At 70.1% G+C, this 20,153-nt stretch overlaps 1 protein-coding gene across 1 annotated transcript in view; it reads left to right on the top strand.

The window, feature by feature from the left end:
* The first annotated feature begins 381 nt into the window (after positions 1 to 381).
* Positions 382 to 20,153, top strand: part of HUWE1 (HECT, UBA and WWE domain containing E3 ubiquitin protein ligase 1) — a 65,940-nt gene continuing 46,168 nt past the window's right edge. Inside the window, 19 exon segments of the mRNA XM_089770217.1 lie at positions 382 to 539; positions 2,405 to 2,547; positions 9,951 to 10,021; positions 10,541 to 10,639; positions 10,975 to 11,181; positions 13,466 to 13,618; positions 13,700 to 13,762; positions 15,038 to 15,115; positions 15,543 to 15,590; positions 15,667 to 15,735; positions 16,967 to 17,066; positions 17,286 to 17,386; positions 17,469 to 17,619; positions 17,685 to 17,723; positions 17,726 to 17,768; positions 17,770 to 17,809; positions 18,838 to 18,978; positions 19,053 to 19,164; positions 19,444 to 19,767. Coding sequence (XP_089626343.1) covers positions 9,977 to 10,021; positions 10,541 to 10,639; positions 10,975 to 11,181; positions 13,466 to 13,618; positions 13,700 to 13,762; positions 15,038 to 15,115; positions 15,543 to 15,590; positions 15,667 to 15,735; positions 16,967 to 17,066; positions 17,286 to 17,386; positions 17,469 to 17,619; positions 17,685 to 17,723; positions 17,726 to 17,768; positions 17,770 to 17,809; positions 18,838 to 18,978; positions 19,053 to 19,164; positions 19,444 to 19,767 — 1,813 coding nt within the window. The 5' untranslated portion in view covers positions 382 to 539; positions 2,405 to 2,547; positions 9,951 to 9,976.

Here is a 20,153-nt window from a genome sequence, read left to right as displayed (position 1 = left end):
CCATCGCGTGAGCTGCGGCCTCAATTCTCGCGACATCTCATCGTTTCACTCGTTTTTCTGCGGACCCCAAACGGTTAAACGAACGCGTTCCGCGGGAATCGGAAACATCGCGAGATGATCGGCACCAAGTCTCGTAGGGCCTAATGAGCGGCAGGCAGCCTCGCGGTAAGTCTTCCTCCCGTGCCTCCCCGAATTATCGCGAGAGTTTGCTCGTTCTTTCTAGCGGTAGAGCTACTTCCTCGCGGGGACTTTTGTCCAGATATCGCGAGATCTCGGCCCTTCTCTGGTTGCGGGACGGTCTTCTCGTGACCTGCCGCCTCACTTCTCGCGAGATTTCTCCCGTGACGCCCAGGACGGTGAAGTCACCTCCGCCAAGTCTCGCGGGATTATGGTCCGACGTCTCGCGGGATCCCGTTCCCGGGCCGCAGGCGGGGGGTTCTCGCGGGATCTGCCTGCTGGGCTGAGGCTCGGGGGCTGCTGTTAAGATGGCGGCGGCGGGAGGCGGCCGGGCCTGGCACTGACCCCCCCGCTCGGAGCAGGTACCGCGCCGGGCCCCTCCCGCGGGGGGCGGCCCTCGGACACCCCCCCGCCCCCCCCGCGCAGAGGGATAAGGGCTCCCCCCCCCCCGCGCCGACCGGTCTGGGCCCCTCCCCCCGGTGGCGGGAACCGCGGGCCCAGCACCAGGGGCCCCCCCGACAGGGGGCGAGGCGGGATCCTGCGCCCGGGTGGGGGCTCGGGCCGCTGCACCTGCGCCCCCCCGAGGAGCCCCCCCGCACAGTGGGCCCCCCTGTCCCGGGCCGGCGGCGCTCAGCGGGGTTCCTCTGGGGGGGGGCCGGGTTTCTGGGGGGGGGCCCTGCCCGCCCCCAGGGTTGGGGGGGCCGGGTTGCTGGGGGGGGGCCGGGTTCCTCTGGGGGGGGCCGGGTTCCTGGGGGGGGCCCTGCCCGCCCCCAGGGTTGGGGGGGCCGGGTTGCTGGGGGGGGGCCGGGTAGCTGTGGGGGGGCCGGGTTCCTCTGGGGGGGGCCGGGTTGCTGGGGGGGGGCCCCGCCCGCCCCCAGGGTTGGGGGTCAAGCCCCCTAGCAGCGCTGCAGTTGGGGGAATCCCACCCCCCTGGGGGAGATGCCAGGAAGGTTCGCTCAGACCCAGCCACAGAAACCTCTGCCTCCCCCTGGGAGCAGCTTTTCCCAGTTGGGCGCCCCCCCCAGTCCTGGTTCTAAACTGAGGTGGCAGCCTGGGGGGTGGGGTGGGAGAGTCTTTCCTCCATTTCCCTCCCCCCTCTTTTGGCTCTGAGTGGTCTCCAGGCTCTCAGCTTCCATCAGGCCTGTGCCTGGGCTCTGGCGGGGGAGCGGGGAGACTTCTAGAGAAGTGGTGCTGCTGCAATAGCTGGAGCAATTGACGAGCCTAGTGTTAGGGGGGATTGTTCTAGCACCACGGGGCTGCCTGTGCTGCTCCTGTAGCTGCCAAATGTTCCATCCGCTGCTGAGTCCTGAGTAGCTTTGAGCCCTGCCGGCCTCTCCCTGCTGCCGGCTTTCAGCCTGGGGGACCAGCTGGGCAGTGCGCGGAGGCGGGAGAGCAGGGCCTGTGCTGGCTGGCTAGGGCTGGTTTGCCCAGAGAGCTTTTCTCACAAGGGCTGAGGGGTTGCGTGCAGCAAACCTGGGGGGCGAGGTGTGCTCTGCAGATCAGCCTGGATCCCAATTGCTTTCTGCAGGAGCTTACCCCAGGCATTTCAGATGCTGAGGCAGCAGGTCAGACCCTAAGAAGGGCCAGGCTGGCACGGAGCAATAGCCCAGTGGCCAGTCCCGGAGCTTCAGGGCACCATACAGAGCTGGGTGGATTCGGGAAGATCCCCTTCTCTTCCCTTCCTGGCTTCCAGCTGTCAGAGGTTCAGGTCACCCCACACGTGTCCCTGCCCAGCTGGCTAATAGCTGTGGCTGGAGCTGTGCTCCTTTAAGTTATCTAGATCTTATTGGGACCTGGCGAGAGGCTTTTGGCCTTCATAATGCCGCAGCGAGTTCCACGGGTTAGAACTCTAGGGCTGGCAGAGACCTCAGGAGTCATCCAGGGCAGCCCCCTGCCCGAGGCAGGACTAACCCCAACTCAGTCAATGAACTGTGTGGCGACAAGAGCTGCTTCCTCTTGCTCTGGGTAAACGTGCTGCTGGTGCACGTGAAGTCACTCCTGGCTTTGGTTGGTGGCAAGAGTCCTGGTTTGCTCGCCCCATGCCACCAGAGCTACCCTAGGGTGAATGGGATGAGATTACAGGGGCCTCACCTGCCTTCCTGTCTGCTCTGGGTTGCAGCCTGCCTGTAAGCCCTGTGTCCCAAACGTCCAGGTCTCTGCCCTGTGCTTGGATCCAGATCCTCTGGTTTGGGGCCTCCATAGATCTGCTGTCTCCGGTCTCTCCTAGGCCCTCGGTTTCTCTGGTCGAGGTGTATTAGAGCGACCCGAAAACCAGAAGGTGTTTTCCTTGGCCAGCTGGGGCGAACTGCGGTGCCGGATTAGTGGTTTGGATAGCAGACCGGACCAAGCATGGATTGGCTGTGATTCCAGGTGGGTGTCTGCGCCTCTTGACTTCCTGGGACTGGTGGCGAGTGCCGGGGGGAGCCGGCGAGCCATGGTGGCCAGGGGGCTGCAGATGCTCTGCCGAGGCGGTGGCAGGACCCACGTGCAGCAGAGGGAGCGTGGTGAAAGGCTAACCCCAGAACAAGCACGTGGGTTTACCTGGATTGATCTCTGTTCTGAGCAGGTGCCTGGCACGAGACCAGGGAGGCCGCTTGTGTGCTGGGGCCGGCTAGGATGCCCGCTGAGAATGGCCTTGTGCCGGGGGCTGGTGGCAAGGGAAACTGAGTCACGTCTGCGTTCTCAAGGCAGAGCTGGGCATGGAGCTCCAGACAGTGCTCGGAGAGGTGCCTCGTGGCCCTACTGGGGGGTTCTGCGGCTGGCCTGCCTGGGGCCACACGCTGTGCTTGGAGATCCTTGCGTGGAGTACGTGCTGAAGGGGGTGGGGGTGAGAGCAGGCCATGCTGGCTCTGGGCGCAGGTGGGTCCGTGCCGGTGGCGGCGCGGGGTGCCAGGACTCTAGGGTTCTTTTCTTGTGGGTCTTGGGCACTTAGGTTCTTTCCAAACTGCTAGTCAACAGCTGCTCAGAAAGTTGCCTGAACAAGTCCAGTGAGATGCTGGGGAGGTCGTGCCAGATGTGGTGCAGCGTAGCCCTCGGTGTCCCAGGCACCGCGTCCCATATAATCGCAGGGAGGCACTGCCGGACTCCCTAGGTACTGCTGAGTCGGCTGGTGCCTGGAGGGAGGGAGTGTGGTCAGGGGTTAGTGAAATCTCTGCTCCTGGGGGAGAAGACTGGCCCAACGCCTGCGCAGCTGGGGTCAAGTACTATGGAGCTAGGACTCCTGGGAGGGCAGCAAGGCCTAGAAGTTGGAGCAGCGATCCTCGGCACCAGGGTTCCTGGGTTCTGCTTACAGTGCTGCCCCGACTGTGACCTCTCTCAAATGGCTTCTTTCTGGTGCCTTTCTGAGCCCGGGCCCGGAGTCCAGCGCTGAGGGGTGTGTGCCGCAAGGGCTAATGGCTTCTATTCCAGTGGCGGCTCCCTTCTGGAAGAGTTCAGCCCGAACCGGGCTGGCGTCCGGCGCCACCTTTCCCACTGCCCTCTGCAGCCGGTGCCAGCGTCCGGGCGGGAAGTGCTGATCTGCAGCCTGCATTCTGTCTCGGGCTTGCCTGAGAGACTGGCAGCCCTGGGGGAGCTATAGGTTTTCTTGCTTCAGAGGGCCCGGCGGGCCATTACAATGCAGCGTCACTACGGGATCCCGTGTTTAGTCTTGTCAATCACAGTGAGCTTCAGGAACCTTTTCACTTCAACTCCCCCTGCTTTGGCTTGCTGGGAGTAGCCCGGGGAAGCCCTCTGCTTAGGGCAGGTTCAGGGTAGCAGTCCAGGTTGCCTTTGTCGCACTCTTAAGTGCCTGACTCAGGCTGGCGCCTGGACCGGAGCCTGCAGGCAGCCCCGGGGGCTGTGGGGTGGGCAGGTGTGCAGAGAGACGGCGGCTGAGGCTGGCGCTGGTGGCGCTAATGCTTGTCCTGGGGCCTTCAGAGACTCTTTGTGTGATGTGTCAGAATGGCCGAGTTACCAGAACTTGCTCTACTTGTTGCCCGGCTTACGGAGCACTTTTCCAGCCGGCGGGTTGCTGCGTGTGGATTTCTTTGAGCCCAAGCGCCCTGCTTCCGGTGCGGGGGCCGGAGGCCTGGCCAGACCGTGCCGTCAGACCCCTGCCGCTTGCTTCTGAAGAGCTCGGTGCTTTGCAGTGCTGGTGGCCTCGGGCCCGTCTTCAGCCTCTGGAATGAGGGGGGGAGCCAACGCTCGGCGGTGGTGGCGTGCGTGCAGTCAGGGCACAGCACCCAGGAGCCCTTGTGCCTTGCCGGGGTGGCGGGTTCTTCACGGCTGCGGGTTTGGTTCTTTCTGCTCACCTGACTGAAATATCGTAAAGGGGCCTGCGAGGACCCGAAAGACTCTGCCTGGCAACTAGTGGGACTCACTGATCCCTTTCCTCTCGCTCCCTGGGGCTTCGTCTGGCTGCTCGGGGGTTGTGCTGTGGAAGTTGCTTCGTCCCCTGCTGTCGGGGACTTGTTCCTCTAGTGGCGGAAGGCGGAACACCCCGGCTGGGAGCCAGGAGCAGATGATTGACCCTTGGGACAGGCTTCCCGGGGCGTGGCGGAGAGGTGGAGACTCCCATCCAGGCTGGCTGACTCTCTGCCTTTGCCACATGCAGGTGGTTGTGCTCCACCCCGGGGAGGGAACTGGTGAATTTCTGGGGCCTGGGCGAGCCTCAGGTGATCCCGTCTGGCCTGGGCATCGGTTGGAGCTGGCAAGTCCCAAACCTCAAGGGCCTCTGTCCCACTGAGACGGCACCGCATCCAGCTCGTAGCTTCTCCCGCTGATGGTGGGTGTCGGCTGGAGGCTGTCCCACCGCAGAGCACTGGAGTGCCCGCTGGGCCAGCTTACCAGCTGTCTTCTCCATTGGTTTCCCACGCTGCACCAGCCTGGGGGCCTGACCGCAGGGGAAGCGTTCTCTGCATACCCAGCTCCTTCAGGGCCTCTGCGTTCCAGGGTCCGGGCCTTCATGTAAACCCGGCGGGCGGCTGGCGAGCGAGTGATGCTGGGCGGCTCTGCTGCTTCATGTCTCTGTGTGCTCCTGTCCCCGTTGGCTTGCCGGGCAGCGAGCATCCGGACGGCACCTGGCACCACGGGACGCCGCTCGTCCGGGGCGCTGCGTTACCTGTGGCGCGTCGGGCCTCACCTAGCTGCCTGCGGGGCGTCGCAGGAGCCGTTTGTGGCTAGGCTGAGGCAGCTCAGGGGCTGTTTGGCAGGTGCTGGGCTGACCTGGCTGCTAGCAGGAGAGGGCGTTGCTGGGAAGGGCCGGGCCGTGTCTCAGGGTGGGTGTCTCTGGTCCTAGAACTCCTCTGGGGAAAGCAGGCGAGGGCTCGGCGTGGTGTCTCGAGGGCGGCCGCAGGCCGGGGGGAGCCGCTTGATGGACGCAGAGGTTAATGGGTGACTTGAGCGCAGCCAAGGAGACGTGACGTGACCAGACGTCTGGAGACCCAGGCCCACGAGGCGGGTGGAGGTGGCTGGCTGAGAGTGGGGCGCAGGAGCGGGCTGACGTGTGCGGGGACGGGACTGTGGGTCTGAAGTGCGGGAGCGGCGGGGGGGTCCCGAGCGCCCCTGCTGCCCGGGCTCTGCTAGCCAGCTCGGCCACGTTGGGGGAAGAAGACCCAGAGCGCACTCTTTCCGGCAGCGGTTCCAGCGTGTGTCTTGTTTGATCTTGGCTCCCGGGTTCCTTGTTCCTAACGGGCAGCAGCACACGCTCCGACTGGGCCTCGGAGCAGGGCCACAGCCAGCCCGCCGGGGCCGCCTGCTTGGAGACGGCAAGCTGGAGAGCGTCTTTGGAGCCCTGGCACCATGCGAAGAGCATTGCCGGCAGAGCGGGGTTTGTAGCGGGTCGGGGCTGCTGCAGCCGAGAGTGCTCCCTTCCTGGTGGGTTTTCCCCCTCCAGGGCCATGCGCCGGCGGGGCGTGGATGGACTGGGCGGAGGGTTGCAGCCCTGCTGTGGAGCCCCCAAGCGCCTCGCTGCTGGATCGCCGCGCAAGCGGCTGCTGGTGACGCCTACTCGTTTGCCGGGTGCAGCTCACCGTAGCTTGAAGTTGGGGGAACTGCCTCCAACGGGGGAAACCGAGGCAGGGTTACTGCTGGTGCTCCCCTTCCTTACGGGGCTGGTGGGAGCTGGCAGCCTACAGCTGGAGGCTCTGCACTAGTAGGGGTGGGCATGCAAGCCCCTTGGGCTGGGCCAGAGCCATCCACAGGTTGCTCCTTGCTGCCTCTTGGGAGGTTTGGGGGGCAGAAGGCAGGCCTTTGGGTCCCCTGGAGTCTCCCCTCTGTAGCCCCTGGGTCTGCCGGCCGCGAGCTCCCTACGGCCCCGGTGCCGCTCTGGACAGGCACTGCGTGTCGCGGCAGGCAGGCTGTGGGGCAGGGTGGGGCAGGCTGGTTTGGCGCTGCCGTCTGAGCGAGCAGCTATTGCTTGGGCGGCAGCCGGCGGCACTCTCGTTCCCAGCCCAACGAAACCTGCCCGGGAAGTCCGGGCTGTGACTAAGCAGCCGGGAGCTGCAAGGCCTCGGAGCCTCCCCGGGCAGCAGGGTGGCTAGTGGGGGAGGAGGGCAGGAGTGGGGCGGCTTCCTGGTGGCTTTGCCCTGACCAGATGGGACCAGTGGAAGCGGGCGCTTGGGTCTGGTTCCGGGGGGTGGCCCCGTGCGTGCCAGCCGGACTCTGCGTGCCGGGGTGCTGGCCGGGCGCTGCGGGCAGAGGGGGCGCGTGCTGGCTGTGGGGAGGGAGTCTTGCTTTCAGGTTGAGGCTGGAGGTGCAGAGATGGGCAGGCACACGGGTAGCCCTGCCCCGGCAGCCTGGTGTCGCAGCTGGGACCTGCGCTGCAGTGTGGCCGGGCGCAAGGAGCGCGGCTCAGGTGGGGAGGAGCAGCCAGGCCAGCTGGCTCTGGTGCAGCAGGCTGCTCGGGTGGATCCGGGGCCTTGCCCAGGGGCGTGCCTGGCTGGCTCCACCCTCCGACCGGGTTGTGCTTCCCACGGCAGGCTGGTTTCTGGGGCAAAGTAGGCCGCGCGGCAGGAAGTGCTGTGTCGGCGCCGGGGGGCTGGACGTGGCGGCTCTGCAGGAGGGAGCAGAGCCCGGAGGCGGGGCTGTTTTCAGAGGGCAGGGGCTTGTTCACAGGGAATGCGGCTGAGATGGGGCTGGGGTACGACTAGACCAGAGGCTTTGTCAGCAGATACTGTTGACAGAGCGTCTAGGCTCCAGGCAGTTCTGGCGACAAGCGAGCCGCTTGCTGGCATGAGAGCATCGGCGCAAAGGGCAGCGCGGGCGCAAGAACGTCTTCTGGCCGCAGAACTCTGGGCAAAGGCGCTCGCTGCTGGCGACAGACCTGCTGAGTTGTTGCTGTCGTGTCGGCGGTAGTGTAGACGCAGGTTGGGATTTGACAACAGTGCGCTTTTCTTGACAAAAGCCTGTAGTCTAGACGCACCCTGGGGGATGGACGCAGCCCTGCCGTGGTGCGCCCTGGAGACGGTGAGAGCCCAGCCCCATGGCTCGGTGGGGCACTGCGCAGACACCCCAGGAGTTGAGAGCCTCGGCCAGGGAGCGGCTGGCGGAGGCAGAAGAGCGAGGTGCAGAACAGGCCCCGGTGGCTGGGCTGGCGGGGGCGCGGCAGAGGAGTGCAGCTGAGCTGCATGAGGGGCCGTAACCCGAGGACCTTAGTCTAGCCCCCCAGGTGTGGGGCCCAAACGAGGTCCTTAGTTCTGCTAGTCCGACTGCCTGCGCCTCGGAGGCGGTTGACTTTCCTGTTTGGAGCGCATGGCTAGTCTAGGAAGGTAAACCGAGGCACGGGCTAGGGTGATTCACAAAGGCCTGACTCCCAGTCCTGTAATTCACCGCTTCTTGGGGGGGGCAGGCACCCCTAGACCAGAGCTCTGAAACGGGCTTGGGTGGCCAACAGCTCTAGCCCCAGGGCCCTGGCCTCCTTGTGCACCCCTCGCTTGGGGCTAGTAAGCCTCCCTGTGGCCCGTGGCCACCTGCAGGCCTTGGCTGCCCCTCAGCCCTTGCAAAAGTCTCAGCAGCCTCCAACGGTGAGCTGCTGCCAGGAACCGTCCCTTCGTCCCTTCGTTGTGCAGCTCCCAGCTGGCCGGGGCCACAAGGGAGCCCGGAGTTACTGGGTGCAGGAAAGCGGCTCGTGCCCAGGGTGTGACACCTGCTCTGCTTGGGCCGCGCCCTGCTACAGGCTGGCTAAGGATGTTCGGCTAAGCCCCCGGCTTCTCCCGGGACCGAGCCTGGCTTTGCTCTGGGGGGGGTGTGGACCCGCCGGGAGGCGCGTCCCTGGGGCGGGCAGCAGCGAGAGGGGCCGTGCGTCCCTAGGACCAGCCCCACGTCCTCTGCGGCCAGCGGAGCGAGCGAGTCTCCACGAGCCGACTTCCCTTCCCCCGCGGGAGGGCCTGCCTGGGGGGCAGGTGTGGCTGCTCGCCGGCTGGCGCTGGGGGAGGGATGTGCTGGGGTTTCCCTGCCCCCGCCAGGCTCTCGGCCTTTTGCACATTCATTGTTCCGGAGCCTGACGTCATCAGCCAGGGCCGGGCCGAGCCCACTGCCTTCTGGGAGCTGTAGTCCAGGCCCGCCCGCAGGCCGGCTTTGTTTGCACGCGGAGGGCGGGCTGAGGGGCCCTGCCAGTCGTGGGGTCCCGGTTCGGGCCGTCGGCGCCCGGCCCGCGCGTTCCCAGCACAGCAGGCCCGTGATGCCCGTTCTCGACATTGGTCCCTCGGCTAGCCCCGCAGCCGGGATCAGGCCCCCACCAGCCCATCGGAAACCGTGGGCCCCGCAGTCCAGCCCCGCCAGGGAGAGCGAGGGGCCGGGCCCGGGGACCCTGCCTGGCGGTACGGTGTGTTTGGTCTCGGCCTGCGGGAGGCAAACGGGCCCCCGTGACCCCCTGATTTACCAGGGAAGGGGGCTCAGCTGAGCTCTGGGTGCCTCCCTGCCCATGCCACATGGCGCTGCTCGGCACTGGCACCCGGCCTGGCCTGGCTCACGCATGGGGGTCACCCGCTCCGTCCCCGTGGGCTGGGCAGCGCCGGGCAGGGGCCGGACCTGGCGCAGCTCCAAGGGGGCTGAGGGGCACCGGGGCAGTGGCAGACCCCTCGTCGGGGGGCTGGCTGGCTGGGGGTGGGGCAGTCGGGACGCTGTCTGCCTTGTAGCCCCGTGTTCCCGCTGGCTGCATCGCGTGCTGTGGGGCTCCCAGCGACTCGCGGACTGGCCCTCCACCTCCGAGTCGCAGCCGGAGCAGACAGCCCTGTTCCCAGAGGGGCGCGACTGGCCCCAGGCTGGGGGACGCATGAGGAGAGCGGACGGGCCGGGTGTTGGGGGCCCGCGAGCGGAGCAGGGCGCTGCCCTGGCTGCGGCGCTAACACCCGCCCCACGCTAGGCTGTCCCTGCCAACCAGGAACCCTTCCACTGTACCCGCCAGCAGAGTCCACTCTGGCTGCAAGGGGGCGGTCCAGGCGCTGTCACGGCTGGCGCGCTGGTCTCCAATGGGGTGCAGCAGCAGGGGCCCATGAGCTCCCCCAGCGTGGCTAGGCCCCCGCCGGGCAAGCACCGTCCTCGACTGGCCTGCGTGCCCTGCCCCCGGCGCTCTCCCTCCGCTCCCTGGGGCCGGCAGCCTGCGCCCCTGAGAGCCCCGGCTCGCCCACTGTCCTGTGGCCTGGCTTGGCTTCCGGCTGCGCATGCTGGGTGCTGGGCGCTGGGGCCGTGGGCGGGACTGAGGCGCTGGCCCCTGCAGCAGGCAGCCCGCCCGCGTGGGAGATACCCCCTCGGCCCCCCGCTGCCCCCGCTTACCGCTGCTCTCTCCTCTGCCACAGGGTCAGAAAGTAGAAAAGAATCAAAAATGAAAGTGGACCGAACGAAACTGAAGAAAACCCCCACAGAGGCTGTGAGTACGGCGGGGGCTGCGCGCGCCCCCCCGGGGGTACGGCGGGGGCTGCGCGCGCCCCCCCGGGGGTACGGCGGGGGCTGGGCGCGCCCCCCCGGGGGTACGGCGGGGGCTGGGCGCGCCCCCCCGGGGGTACGGCGGGGGCTGGGCGCGCCCCCCGGGGGTACGGCGGGGGCTGGGCGCGCCCCCCGGGGGTACGGCGGGGGCTGGGCGCGCCCCCCCGGGGGTACGGCGGGGGCTGGGCGCGCCCCCTGGGGGTACGGCGGGGGCTGGGCGCGCCTGCCCCGGGTCCCCCCTTTGTTCTCGTGTGTGCGGCCGTCCAGGAAGCTTGCTGGTGCTTTGGGCGCCTCTGCACTAGCCCTAGGCGAGGCGAAAGCGCTCGCTCCCCACGGGGCTGCTCCGAGCACCCTGAGCTCCGGGGTTCAGCCCCGCGGCCTGGCTCTGCTGCCCTGCCGAGAACTCAGGGGATCCGGCCCCACTCCCTGGTCCTGACCTGCCTCTCCCTGTGTCCCTGGCCAGCCTGCCGACTGCAGGGCCTTGATCGACAAGCTCAAAGTCTGCAACGATGAGCAGCTGCTGCTGGAGCTGCAGCACATCAAGACATGGAACATCGGGAAGGTGGGTGCCGGGCGGGGCCTCGGGGAGGGGGGCAGAGTACCGCAGCCCCTCGGGGTGCTGGCTCTGGGCCCAAGGGGATGGGGCATGGACCTTCCCCCCGGGTGCCAGCACCGTAGAGGCCACTAGCCAGGCCTGTGGTGCATGAACCCAGACGTGGTGGGCGGAGCCCGGGGGGGGGAGATGTGCTCTGTTATGGGGGAGAGCCGGGAGCCGGGACTCTGGATTCTGGGGGGGGCAGGGCGGGGCTCCGGGTTCCTGGGGGGGTTGGTGGGAACCAGGGCTCCAGGTCCGGGTTGGACTGGCGGCGCCCCCCCTCACCCCACCTCCCTGCGCAGTGCGAGCTGTACCACTGGGTGGACCTCCTGGACCGCTTTGACGGCATCCTGGCCGAGGCGGGGCAGACGGTGGAGAACATGCTGTGGATGCTGCTGTGCGACCGGCCGGAGCGGGAGCAGCTCAAGGCCCTGCTGCTGGCCGTGCTCAACTTCACCGCCCTGCTCATCGAGTACAGCTTCTCCCGGCACCTCTACAGCTCCATCGAGGTGGGGGGGAGTGTGGGCTAGTGGGTAGAGCAAGGTGGGGCTGGACGCCCAGGTTCTCTGCATGGCTGTGTAGGGGAGTAGGGGCTAGTGGTTAGAGTGGGGGGGGGGGCTGGACGCCTGGGCTCTCTGCGTGGCCGGGGGGAGCGGGGCCTAGTGGTTAGAGCACGGTGGGGCTGGACACCTGGGCTCTCTGCCTGGCCGGTGAGAGCGGGTGCTAGTGGTTAGAGCGAGGGGTGGCTCGACGCCCGGGTTCTCTGCGTGGCGGGGGGAGCGGGGCCTAGTGGTTAGAGCGCGGGGGAGGGGGAGCTGGATCCCCGGGCTCTCTGCGTGACGGGGGGAGCGGGGTCTAGTGGTTAGAGCGCGGGGGGCCTGGATCCCGGGCTCTCTGCGTGGCTGGGGGGAGCGGGGCCTAGTGGTTAGAGCGCGGGGGGCCTGGATCCCTGGGCTCTCTGCGTGGCTGGGGGGAGCGGGGCCTAGTGATTAGAGCGCGGGGGGCCTGGATCCCCGGGCTCTCTGCGTGGCGGGGGGAGTGGGGCCTAGTGGTTAGAGTGCGGGGGGGGGGGCCTGGATCCCCGGGCTCTCTGCGTGGCGGGGGGAGCGGGGCCTGGATCCCTGGGCTCTCTGCGTGGCGGGGGGAGCGGGGCCTAGTGATTAGAGCGCGGGGGGCCTGGATCCCCGGGCTCTCTGCGTGGCGGGGGGAGCGGGGCCTAGTGGTTAGAGCGCGGGGGGCCTGGATCCCTGGGCTCTCTGCGTGGCTGGGGGGAGCGGGGCCTAGTGGTTAGAGCGCGGGGGGGGGGGGGCTGGATCCCCGGGCTCTCTGCGTGGCGGGGGAGTGGGGCCTAGTGGTTAGAGTGCGGGGGGGGGGGGCCTGGATCCCCGGGGCTCTCTGCGTGGCGGGGGGAGCGGGGCCTAGTGGTTAGAGCATGGCGGGGGGGGGGGGCCTGGATCCCCGGGCTCTCTGCGTGGCGGGGGGAGCGGGCCTAGTGGTTAGAGCATGGCGGGGGGGGGGGGCCTGGATCCCTGGGCTCTCTGCGTGGCGGGGGGAGCGGGGCCCAGTGGTTAGAGCGCGGGGGGGCCTGGATCCCCGGGCTCTCTGCGTGGTGGGGGGAGCGGGGCCTAGTGGTTAGAGCATGGCGGGGGGGGGGGGCCTGGATCCCCGGCCTCTCTGCGTGGCGGGGGGAGCGGGGCCTAGTGGTTAGAGCATGGCGGGGGGGGGGGGGGCCTGGATCCCCGGCCTCTCTGCGTGGCGGGGGGAGCGGGGCCTAGTGGTTAGAGCATGGCGGGGGGGGGGGGGCCTGGATCCCCGGGCTCTCTGCGTGGCGGGGGGAGCGGGGCCTAGTGGTTAGAGCATGGCGGGGGGGGGGGGCCTGGATCCCCGGGCTCTCTGCGTGGCGGGGGGAGCGGGGCCTAGTGGTTAGAGCATGGCGGGGGGGGGGGGGCCTGGATCCCCGGGCTCTCTGCGTGGCGGGGGGAGCGGGGCCTAGTGGTTAGAGCATGGCGGGGGGGGGGCCTGGATCCCCGGGCTCTCTGCGTGGCGGGGGGAGCGGGGCCTAGTGGTTAGAGCATGGCGGGGGGGGGGAGGGGCCTGGATCCCCGGGTTCTCTGCATGGCGGGGGGAGCGGGGCCTAGTGGTTAGAGCATGGCGGGGGGGGGGGCCTGGATTCCCGGGCTCTCTGCGTGGCGGGGGGAGCGGGGCCTAGTGGTTAGAGCATGGCGGGGGGGGGGGGGCCTGGATCCCCGGGCTCTCTGCGTGGCGGGGGGAGCGGGTGTGACGTAGTGGGGGTACTTGCTGGGCTGGGGTGACCCCTGCTGTCTGGAGCAAGACCCAGCAGGGAAAGCCTCACTAGGCAGAGGTGATGCCAAACCTGTTGAACCAGGGGCCAGACAACCCCATGGAGAGGAACAAAGGGAGGGGGATGCTGCCCTGGCTGGGGGGCAGGGCTGGAAGAGGGTTAGTGGGTTCCTGGCTGGGGGGCGGGGGAGAAGGAGCTGGGGAGGGGGCTGGGACTCCCCTATCTCAAGGGGGGGGCACTGAGGCCTCTTAGCCCCAGTCCTGTAACCAGATTCCATCTGTGCTGCGCTGTGCTGGAGGAGCAATAAACCACCCTCAATTCCACTGGCTGGTGCAGTCTGTTTGTGCCATTTCGGGGTGCAGGAGATGGGGAACCCCCAACGCGCCGTCACAGCGGGGCCTAGTGGTTAGGGCGAGGGGGTGCCGGCCCCGTCTGGGGCAGGGAAGGCCCTGACGGCAGCACTAACCCTCTCCCCCCCCCCCCCCACACAGCACCTCACGACGCTGCTGGCCTCCTCGGACATGCAGGTGGTCCTGGCCGTGCTGAACCTGCTCTACGTCTTCAGCAAGCGCTCCAACTACATCACGCGCCTGGGCTCCGACAAGCGGGCGCCCCTGCTGTCCCGGCTGCAGCACCTGGCGGAGGTGAGCCCCCAGGCCGCTGGCGGGGGGGGGGGGGGGCGGGCCTCGGCTGCTGCTAACCCCTCCTCTTCCTCTGTCCCGCAGAGCTGGGGCGGCAAGGAGAACGGCTTCGGCCTGGCCGAGTGCTGCAGAGACTTGCACTTGGTGGTGAGTGCCCCGGGCCCCGCCTGCTGCGCTGGGCCTGCTGCCCGGAGCCCTGGGGTCCCTCCCGGCGGGGGGTGGGGAACCGGGACTCTTGGGGTTTCTCCCTGGCATGGGAGGGGGGCTGGGAGCCAGGACTCCTGGGCTCTGTCCCGGCTCTGGGAGGAGAGTGGGGGCCTAGTGGTTAGAGCGGGGTGGGGGCTGGGAGCCAGGACTCCTGGGCTGTGTCCCGGCTCTGGGAGGGGCGTGGGGTCTAGTGGTTAGAGCGGGGTGGGGGCTGGGAGCCAGGATTGCTGGGCTGTGTCCCGGCTCTGGGAGGGGAGTGGGGGCTAGTGGTTAGAGCGGGGGTGGGGGGGCTGGGAGCCAGGACTCCTGGGCTGTGTCCCGGCTCTGGGAGGGGAGTGGGGCCTAGTGGTTAGAGCGGGGTGGGGGCTGGGAGCCAGGACTCCTGGGCTGTGTCCCTGGCTCTGGGAGGGGAGTGGGGGGCTAGTGGTTAGAGCGGGGGTGGGGGCTGGGAGCCAGGACTCCTGGGCTGTGTCCCGGCTCTGGGAGGGGAGTGGGGGCTAGTGGTTAGAGTGGGGGGTGCTGGGAGCCAGGACTCCTGGGCTGTGTCCCTGGCTCTGGGAGGGGAGTGGGGGGCTAGTGGTTAGAGCGGGGGTGGGGGCTGGGGAGCCAGGACTCCTGGGCTGTGTCCCTGGCTCTGGGAGGGGAGTGGGGGCTAGTGGTTAGAGCGGGGTGGGGGCTGGGAGCCAGGACTCCTGGGTTCTCTCCCTGGCACGGGGAGGGGGCTGGTGGTTGGAAGCCTGGACTCCTGCGTTCTCTCCCTGGCACCGTGGGGGGAGCGGGGTTCGGGGGCTGCTAGCCCGGGCTCCTGGGTTCTCTCCCCGGCATGCGGCGGATGCTGCGCAACGGTACCTGTAGCCTTCTCTTCTGTGCTGTGCCCGGCCGGCCAGGCGTGCGTGGGGCCCGCCGGGGCTCACTGGCACATCGGGCTGTCTGGTGGCGTGGCCAGGCGGGGGGGCTGGATGAGTGGCTGGGGGGCTGCCCCCTTGTGCAGCAGCACGCAGCGTCCTGCGGGGCGGCGAGAGCACGCAGCGGGGGCTCCGGACTCCTGGCTTCTAGTCCCAGCTCGGCCGGGGGGGAGGGGAGGGTCTGTGCCTCAGTTTCCCTGGGGGCAGAACTACCCGAACCCAGGGGGAGCTGCGGGTGCCAGGCCCCAGTCGGGGAGGGGCAGGCCAGCACCTGCAGTGCGCTGACCCCTGTGCTGTGCTCTGTACGTAGAAATACCCGCCCAGTGCCACCACGCTACACTTTGAGTTCTATGCAGATCTGGGCACCGAGGTCAAAGTGGAGAAAAGGGTGAGTGTCGGGCCGAGGAGGGCCCATCTCCCCCGCCCCAGGGGAGACCCAGCGGGGGGCGTAGCTTGAACCGCTGTCCAGTGAGGCCTCCTCCGGCCCCGCCCCACTTGGCTCTGGTTCTCAGGTGCCCGGGCAGGCTGCTCAGCTGTGCCCCGGCGCCAGGACGCGTGGCCCGGCAGTGCGCTGTGCCCCCGCTGGGGCTGGGGAGTGGGGGCTAGTGGTTAGAGCAGGGACTGGGAGCCAGGACGCCTGGGTTCTCTCCCTGGTGCCGGGAGGGAGGGAGTCAGGACTCCTGGGTGTTCTCTCCCAGCCCGTGTGGGGAGACGGGCCAACGCCGTGCCCCCCGCCCCCCCAGCTGCTGCTCCCGGTCGCCGCCCGAGGGCCCCGGCTGCACCGTCCCCTAACGCCCTGCCCTCTTGCCTTGCAGACGACCAGCAACACGCGGCACTACATCCACATCGAGCAGCTGGACAAGGTGAGGCCTCGGGCCGCGGGGCGCCGCAGGGTGGAGGCTGCCCAGGGCTGAGCTCACCCTCTGCTTTCCCCCCCAGATTTCAGAGAGCCCCTCCGAGATCATGGAGTCCCTCACCAAGATGTACAGCATCCCCAAGGACAAGCAGGTCGGGGCGAGTGCCCTGAGCAGGGCTCGGGGGTCTTTCCCGGCGGGGGAGGGTTTGGTGCTGGGGGGGGGTGGCCAGGCTCTGGGGGTCTGTCCCAGCGGGGAGGGTTTGGGTGGGGCTGGGCCCTGGGGGTCTCCGGCGGGGGAGGGCTGGGGGGGGGGCTGGCTCTGGGGGGTCCTCTCCGGCGGGGGAGGGCTGCGGGGGGGGGCTGGGCTCTGGGGGTCTCTCCTGGCGGGGGAGGGTTTGCGGGGGGGGCCGGGCTCTGGGGGTCTCTCCCGGGGGTGGGGCCGGGGGGCGGGGCTCTGGGGGTCTCTCCTGGGCGGAGAGGCTTGCAGGGGGCCGGGCCTGGGGTCTCTCCTGGCGGGGGAGGGTTTGCGAGGGGGCCGGGCTCTGGGGGTCTCTCCTGGCGGGGGAGGGTTTGCGGGGGGGGGCCGGGCTCTGGGGGTCTCTCCCGGCGGGGGAGGGTTTGCGGGGGGGGGGGCTGGGCTCTGGGGTCTCTCCCAGCGGAGGCTGGGGGGGCGGGGCTCTGGGGTCTCTCCCCGGCGGGGGAGGGTTTGCGAGGGGGGCCGGGCTCTGGGGGTCTCTCCTGGGCGGAGGGTTTGCGGGGGGGCCGGGCTCTGGGGGTCTCCCGGCGGGGGAGGGTTTGCGGGGGGGGCTGGGCTCTGGGGGTCTCTCCCGGCGGGGGAGGGTTTGGGGGGCGGGCTCTGGGGGTCTCTCCTGGCGGGGGAGGGTTTGCGGGGGGGGCCGGGCTCTGGGGGTCTCTCCCGGCTGGGGGGAGGGTTTTGGGGGGGCGGGGCTCTGGGGGTCTGTCCCGGCGGGGAGGGGCTTTGGGGGGGGGCTGGGCTCTGGGGGTCTCTCCGGCGGGGAGGCTGGGGGGGCCTGGGCTCTGGGGGTCTCTCCGGCGGGGGAGGGTCTGGGGGGGGCCTGGGCTCTGGGCTCTCCCGGCGGGGGAGGGTTTTGGGGGGGGGCCTGGCTCTGGGGGTCTCTCCCAGCGGGGGAGGGTTTGGGGGGGGGCCGGGCTCTGGGGGTCTGTCCCGGCGGGGGAGGGTTTGGGGGGCGGGCCCGGGCTCTGGGGGCCTGTCCCGGCGGGGGAGGATGGGGTCTATTCGCAGCTTGACTTGCTGTTCTGCCCCCCCCCCCCCCCCCGGGGTTGAAAGCCGCTGGCGCCGTGGGGGGGGGTGCGGAGGTGGGACTGGAGGCCGCCCCCCAACGCCTGTCCCTGCCCCTGCAGATGCTGCTCTTCACGCACATCCGCCTGGCCCACGGCTTCTCCAACCACCGCAAGCGGCTGCAGGCCGTGCAGGCCCGGCTCCACGCCATCTCCATCCTAGGTAAGGGCGGCCCCGCGGGCCTGGGGCGGCTGGACGTGGCCAGGAGCCAGGGCAGAGCCTTACCCCCCCCCGAGCCCCCTCCTGGGCTGTGTCTGCTCCAGCCCCTGCTCCCTCCGCCCAGCCCAGGTGCCTGCCCTGGGCCCCGCGCCCCAGCCTGCAGGGGTGGCCCCCCCCCCCCCCCCGGGGCGTGGGCGGAGCTGACGCGCCCTGTCTCCGCAGTGTACTCCAACGCCCTGCAGGAGTCGGTCAGCAGCATCCTCTACAACGGCCTGATCGAGGAGCTGGTGGACGTGCTGCAGATCACGGACAAGCAGCTCATGGTGGGTGCCCGGGGCGGGGCTCTCGGGCCAGCCCGCCTGCGCCTGGGCCGCCCGCCTCTCACGCCCTCCTCGCCCCCGGCAGGACATCAAGGCGGCCTCCCTCCGCACCCTCACCTCCATCGTGCACTTGGAGCGGACCCCGAAACTCAGCGGCATCATCGACTGCACGGGGACCGCCTCCTACCACGGCTTCCTGCCCGTCCTGGTCCGCAACTGCATCCAGGCCATGATCGGTGAGGGGCGCGGGCTGGGGGGGTGGGGGGGGGGCAGGCCAACGGCTGACGCGTCTCCCTTGCAGACCCCACCATGGAGCCATACCCGCACCAGTTCGCCACGGCCCTTTCTCCTTCCTCTACCACCTGGCCAGCTACGACGCCGGGGGAAGCCCTGGTCTCCTGTGGCATGATGGAGGCCCTGCTGAAGGTGACACAGGGAGAGGGCTGGGCCGGGCCCGTGGCCGGAGGGAGCCCAAGGCCGCGGATGGGAGGGGGCTGAGGCCCGGAGGTGGGGGTGGGAGGGGCTGGACTGTGGCTGGGGGGGGGGGCTGAGGTGGGGATGGGAGGGGGCTGGACTGTGGCTGCGTGGGGGGCTGAGGCCCGGAGGTGGGGATGGGAGGGGGCTGGACTGTGGCTGGGGGGGGGGGCTGGAGGGGGATGGGAGGGGGCTGCAGCCGGGAGGGGGGATGGCAGGGGGCTGGACTGTGGCTGGGGGGGGGGGGGGCCGAGCCCGGAGGTGGGGGATGGGAGGGGGCTGGACTGTGGCTGGGGGGGGGGGCTGAGGCCCGGAGGTGGGGATGGGAGGGGGCTGGACTGTGGCTGGGGGTGGGGGGGGAGAGGCCTGGGGTGGGATGGGAGGGGCTGGACTGTGGCTGGGGGGGGGGGGGCTGAGGTGGGGAGGGAGGGGCTGGGGACAGGGCTGGGGGGGGGCTGCAGGCCGGGACTGGATGGGGGGGGGGGCTGAGGCCTGGAGGTGGGGATGGGAGGGGGCTGGACTGTGGCTGGGGGGGGGGGGGCCAGGCCCGGAGGTGGGGATGGGAGGGGGCTGGACTGTGGCTGGGGGGGGGGGAAGGAGGTGGGATGGGAGGGGGGATGAGGGGGGGTGGGAGGGGGCTGGTGTGGCTGGGGGGGGCTGAGGCCCGGAGGTGGGGATGGGAGGGGGCTGGACTGGCGGGGGGGGGGGGCTGAGGCCCGGAGGTGGGGATGGGAGGGGCTGGAGGCGGGGGGCTGAGGAGGTGGGGAGGAGGGGGCTCTGGCTGGAGGGGGGGCTGGTGGATGGATGGGAGGGGGCCTGTGGCGGGGGGGGGGGCTGAGGCCCGGAGGTGGGGATGGCGGGGGGCTGGGGCCGGAGGGGGCTGGGGCCAGGCCCCGGGCGGGCGGCCCCCGGTCGGGCGCGGGTCCCCGGTGGCCCCTCCCCGCTGCGCTGGACCCAGCCTCTCGCCGCCCCGCCCGCAGGTGATCAAGTTCCTGGGGGACGAGCAGGACCAGATCACCTTTGTGACCCGGGCCGTGCGCGTGGTGGATCTCATCACCAACCTGGACATGGCGGCCTTCCAGGCCCACAGCGGCCTCTCCATCTTCATCTACCGGCTGGAGGTGAGCCCCGCAGGCCCCGCCCCCGCAGGCCCCGCCCCCCGGGCCCCGCCCCCGCTAACGCCCTGCTCCCCCAGCACGAGGTGGACCTGTGCCGCCGGGAATGCCCCTTCGTGATCAAGCCGAAGGTGCAGCGCCCGCCCAGCGCCCCGCCGCAGGAAGGGGAGGAGATGGAGACGGACATGGAAGGTAGGCAGCCGGGGTCCTGGGCCTTGGTGTGAAAGAGCTTCCCAGAAGCCTTTGCTCCGGCCTCCTGCTCTGACCACTAGACTCTGCTCCCCTCGCAGGCCTGGCATGGCAGCTGGAATTCCTGGCTCCCAGGGCCTCCCCCTGCACTCTCCTCACAGAGCCAGGGCTGGGACCCGGGAGGCTGGCCGCTGCTCTAACCACTGGCTCCCACTGCCAGAGGCCTCGGGAGCCCCCGGTGTCCGTGCGGCCCCCAGCGCCTAACGTGTCTCGTCCCTGCAGTGTCGGACGTGGCCATGGAGAGCAGCCCCGGCCCCTCCACCTCGGCGGAGCCCCGGCCGGAAGCGGCGGAAGCGAGGACCCCGAGCGCGTCCAGCAGCGCGTCCAGCAGCGCGCCCAGCGCCCTCGTGGGGCCCGCAGCGGGGGCGGGGGGGGGGGGGGCGGGCAGCCGTGGGCGGGGCCGCCAGGTGCTGACTTCTCCCTTCCTGCCTCCCCCGCACGCAGGGGCCCAGTGCATCCCGCAGCGCGCCGCGCTCCTCAAGTCCATGCTCAACTTCCTCAAGAAGGCCACCCAGGACCCCGCCTTCTCGGACGGCATCCGCCACGGAGGGACGCCGGCCGGAGCCCCCCGACCCGCACCCGGCCCCAGCTCCGCAACCCGGGCGTCCGGGCTCCCAGCCCCCCTGCGCTAGACACGGGCCCCGGCTCCGCAACCCGGGCGTCCGGGCTCCCAGCCCCCCTGCGCTAGACACGGGCCCCGGCTCCGCAGCCCGGGCGCCCTGGCTCCCAGCCCCCCTGCGCTAGCCACTGGCCCCGGCTCCGCCCGGGCGTCCGGGCTCCCAGCTCCAGCCTGCGCTAGACACGGGCCCCGGCTCCGCAGCCCGGGCGCCCTGGCTCCCAGCCCCCCTGCGCTAGCCACTGGCCCCGGCTCCGCAACCCGGGCGTCCCGGCTCCCAGCCCCCCTGCGCTAGACACGGGCCCCGGCTCCGCAA

This window comes from Pelodiscus sinensis, chromosome 18 (genome assembly GCF_052426305.1).
Source record: "Pelodiscus sinensis isolate ZL-2025 chromosome 18, ASM5242630v1, whole genome shotgun sequence".
NCBI lineage: Eukaryota > Metazoa > Chordata > Testudines > Trionychidae > Pelodiscus > Pelodiscus sinensis.
This window is presented reverse-complemented; position numbering and strand designations above follow the sequence as displayed.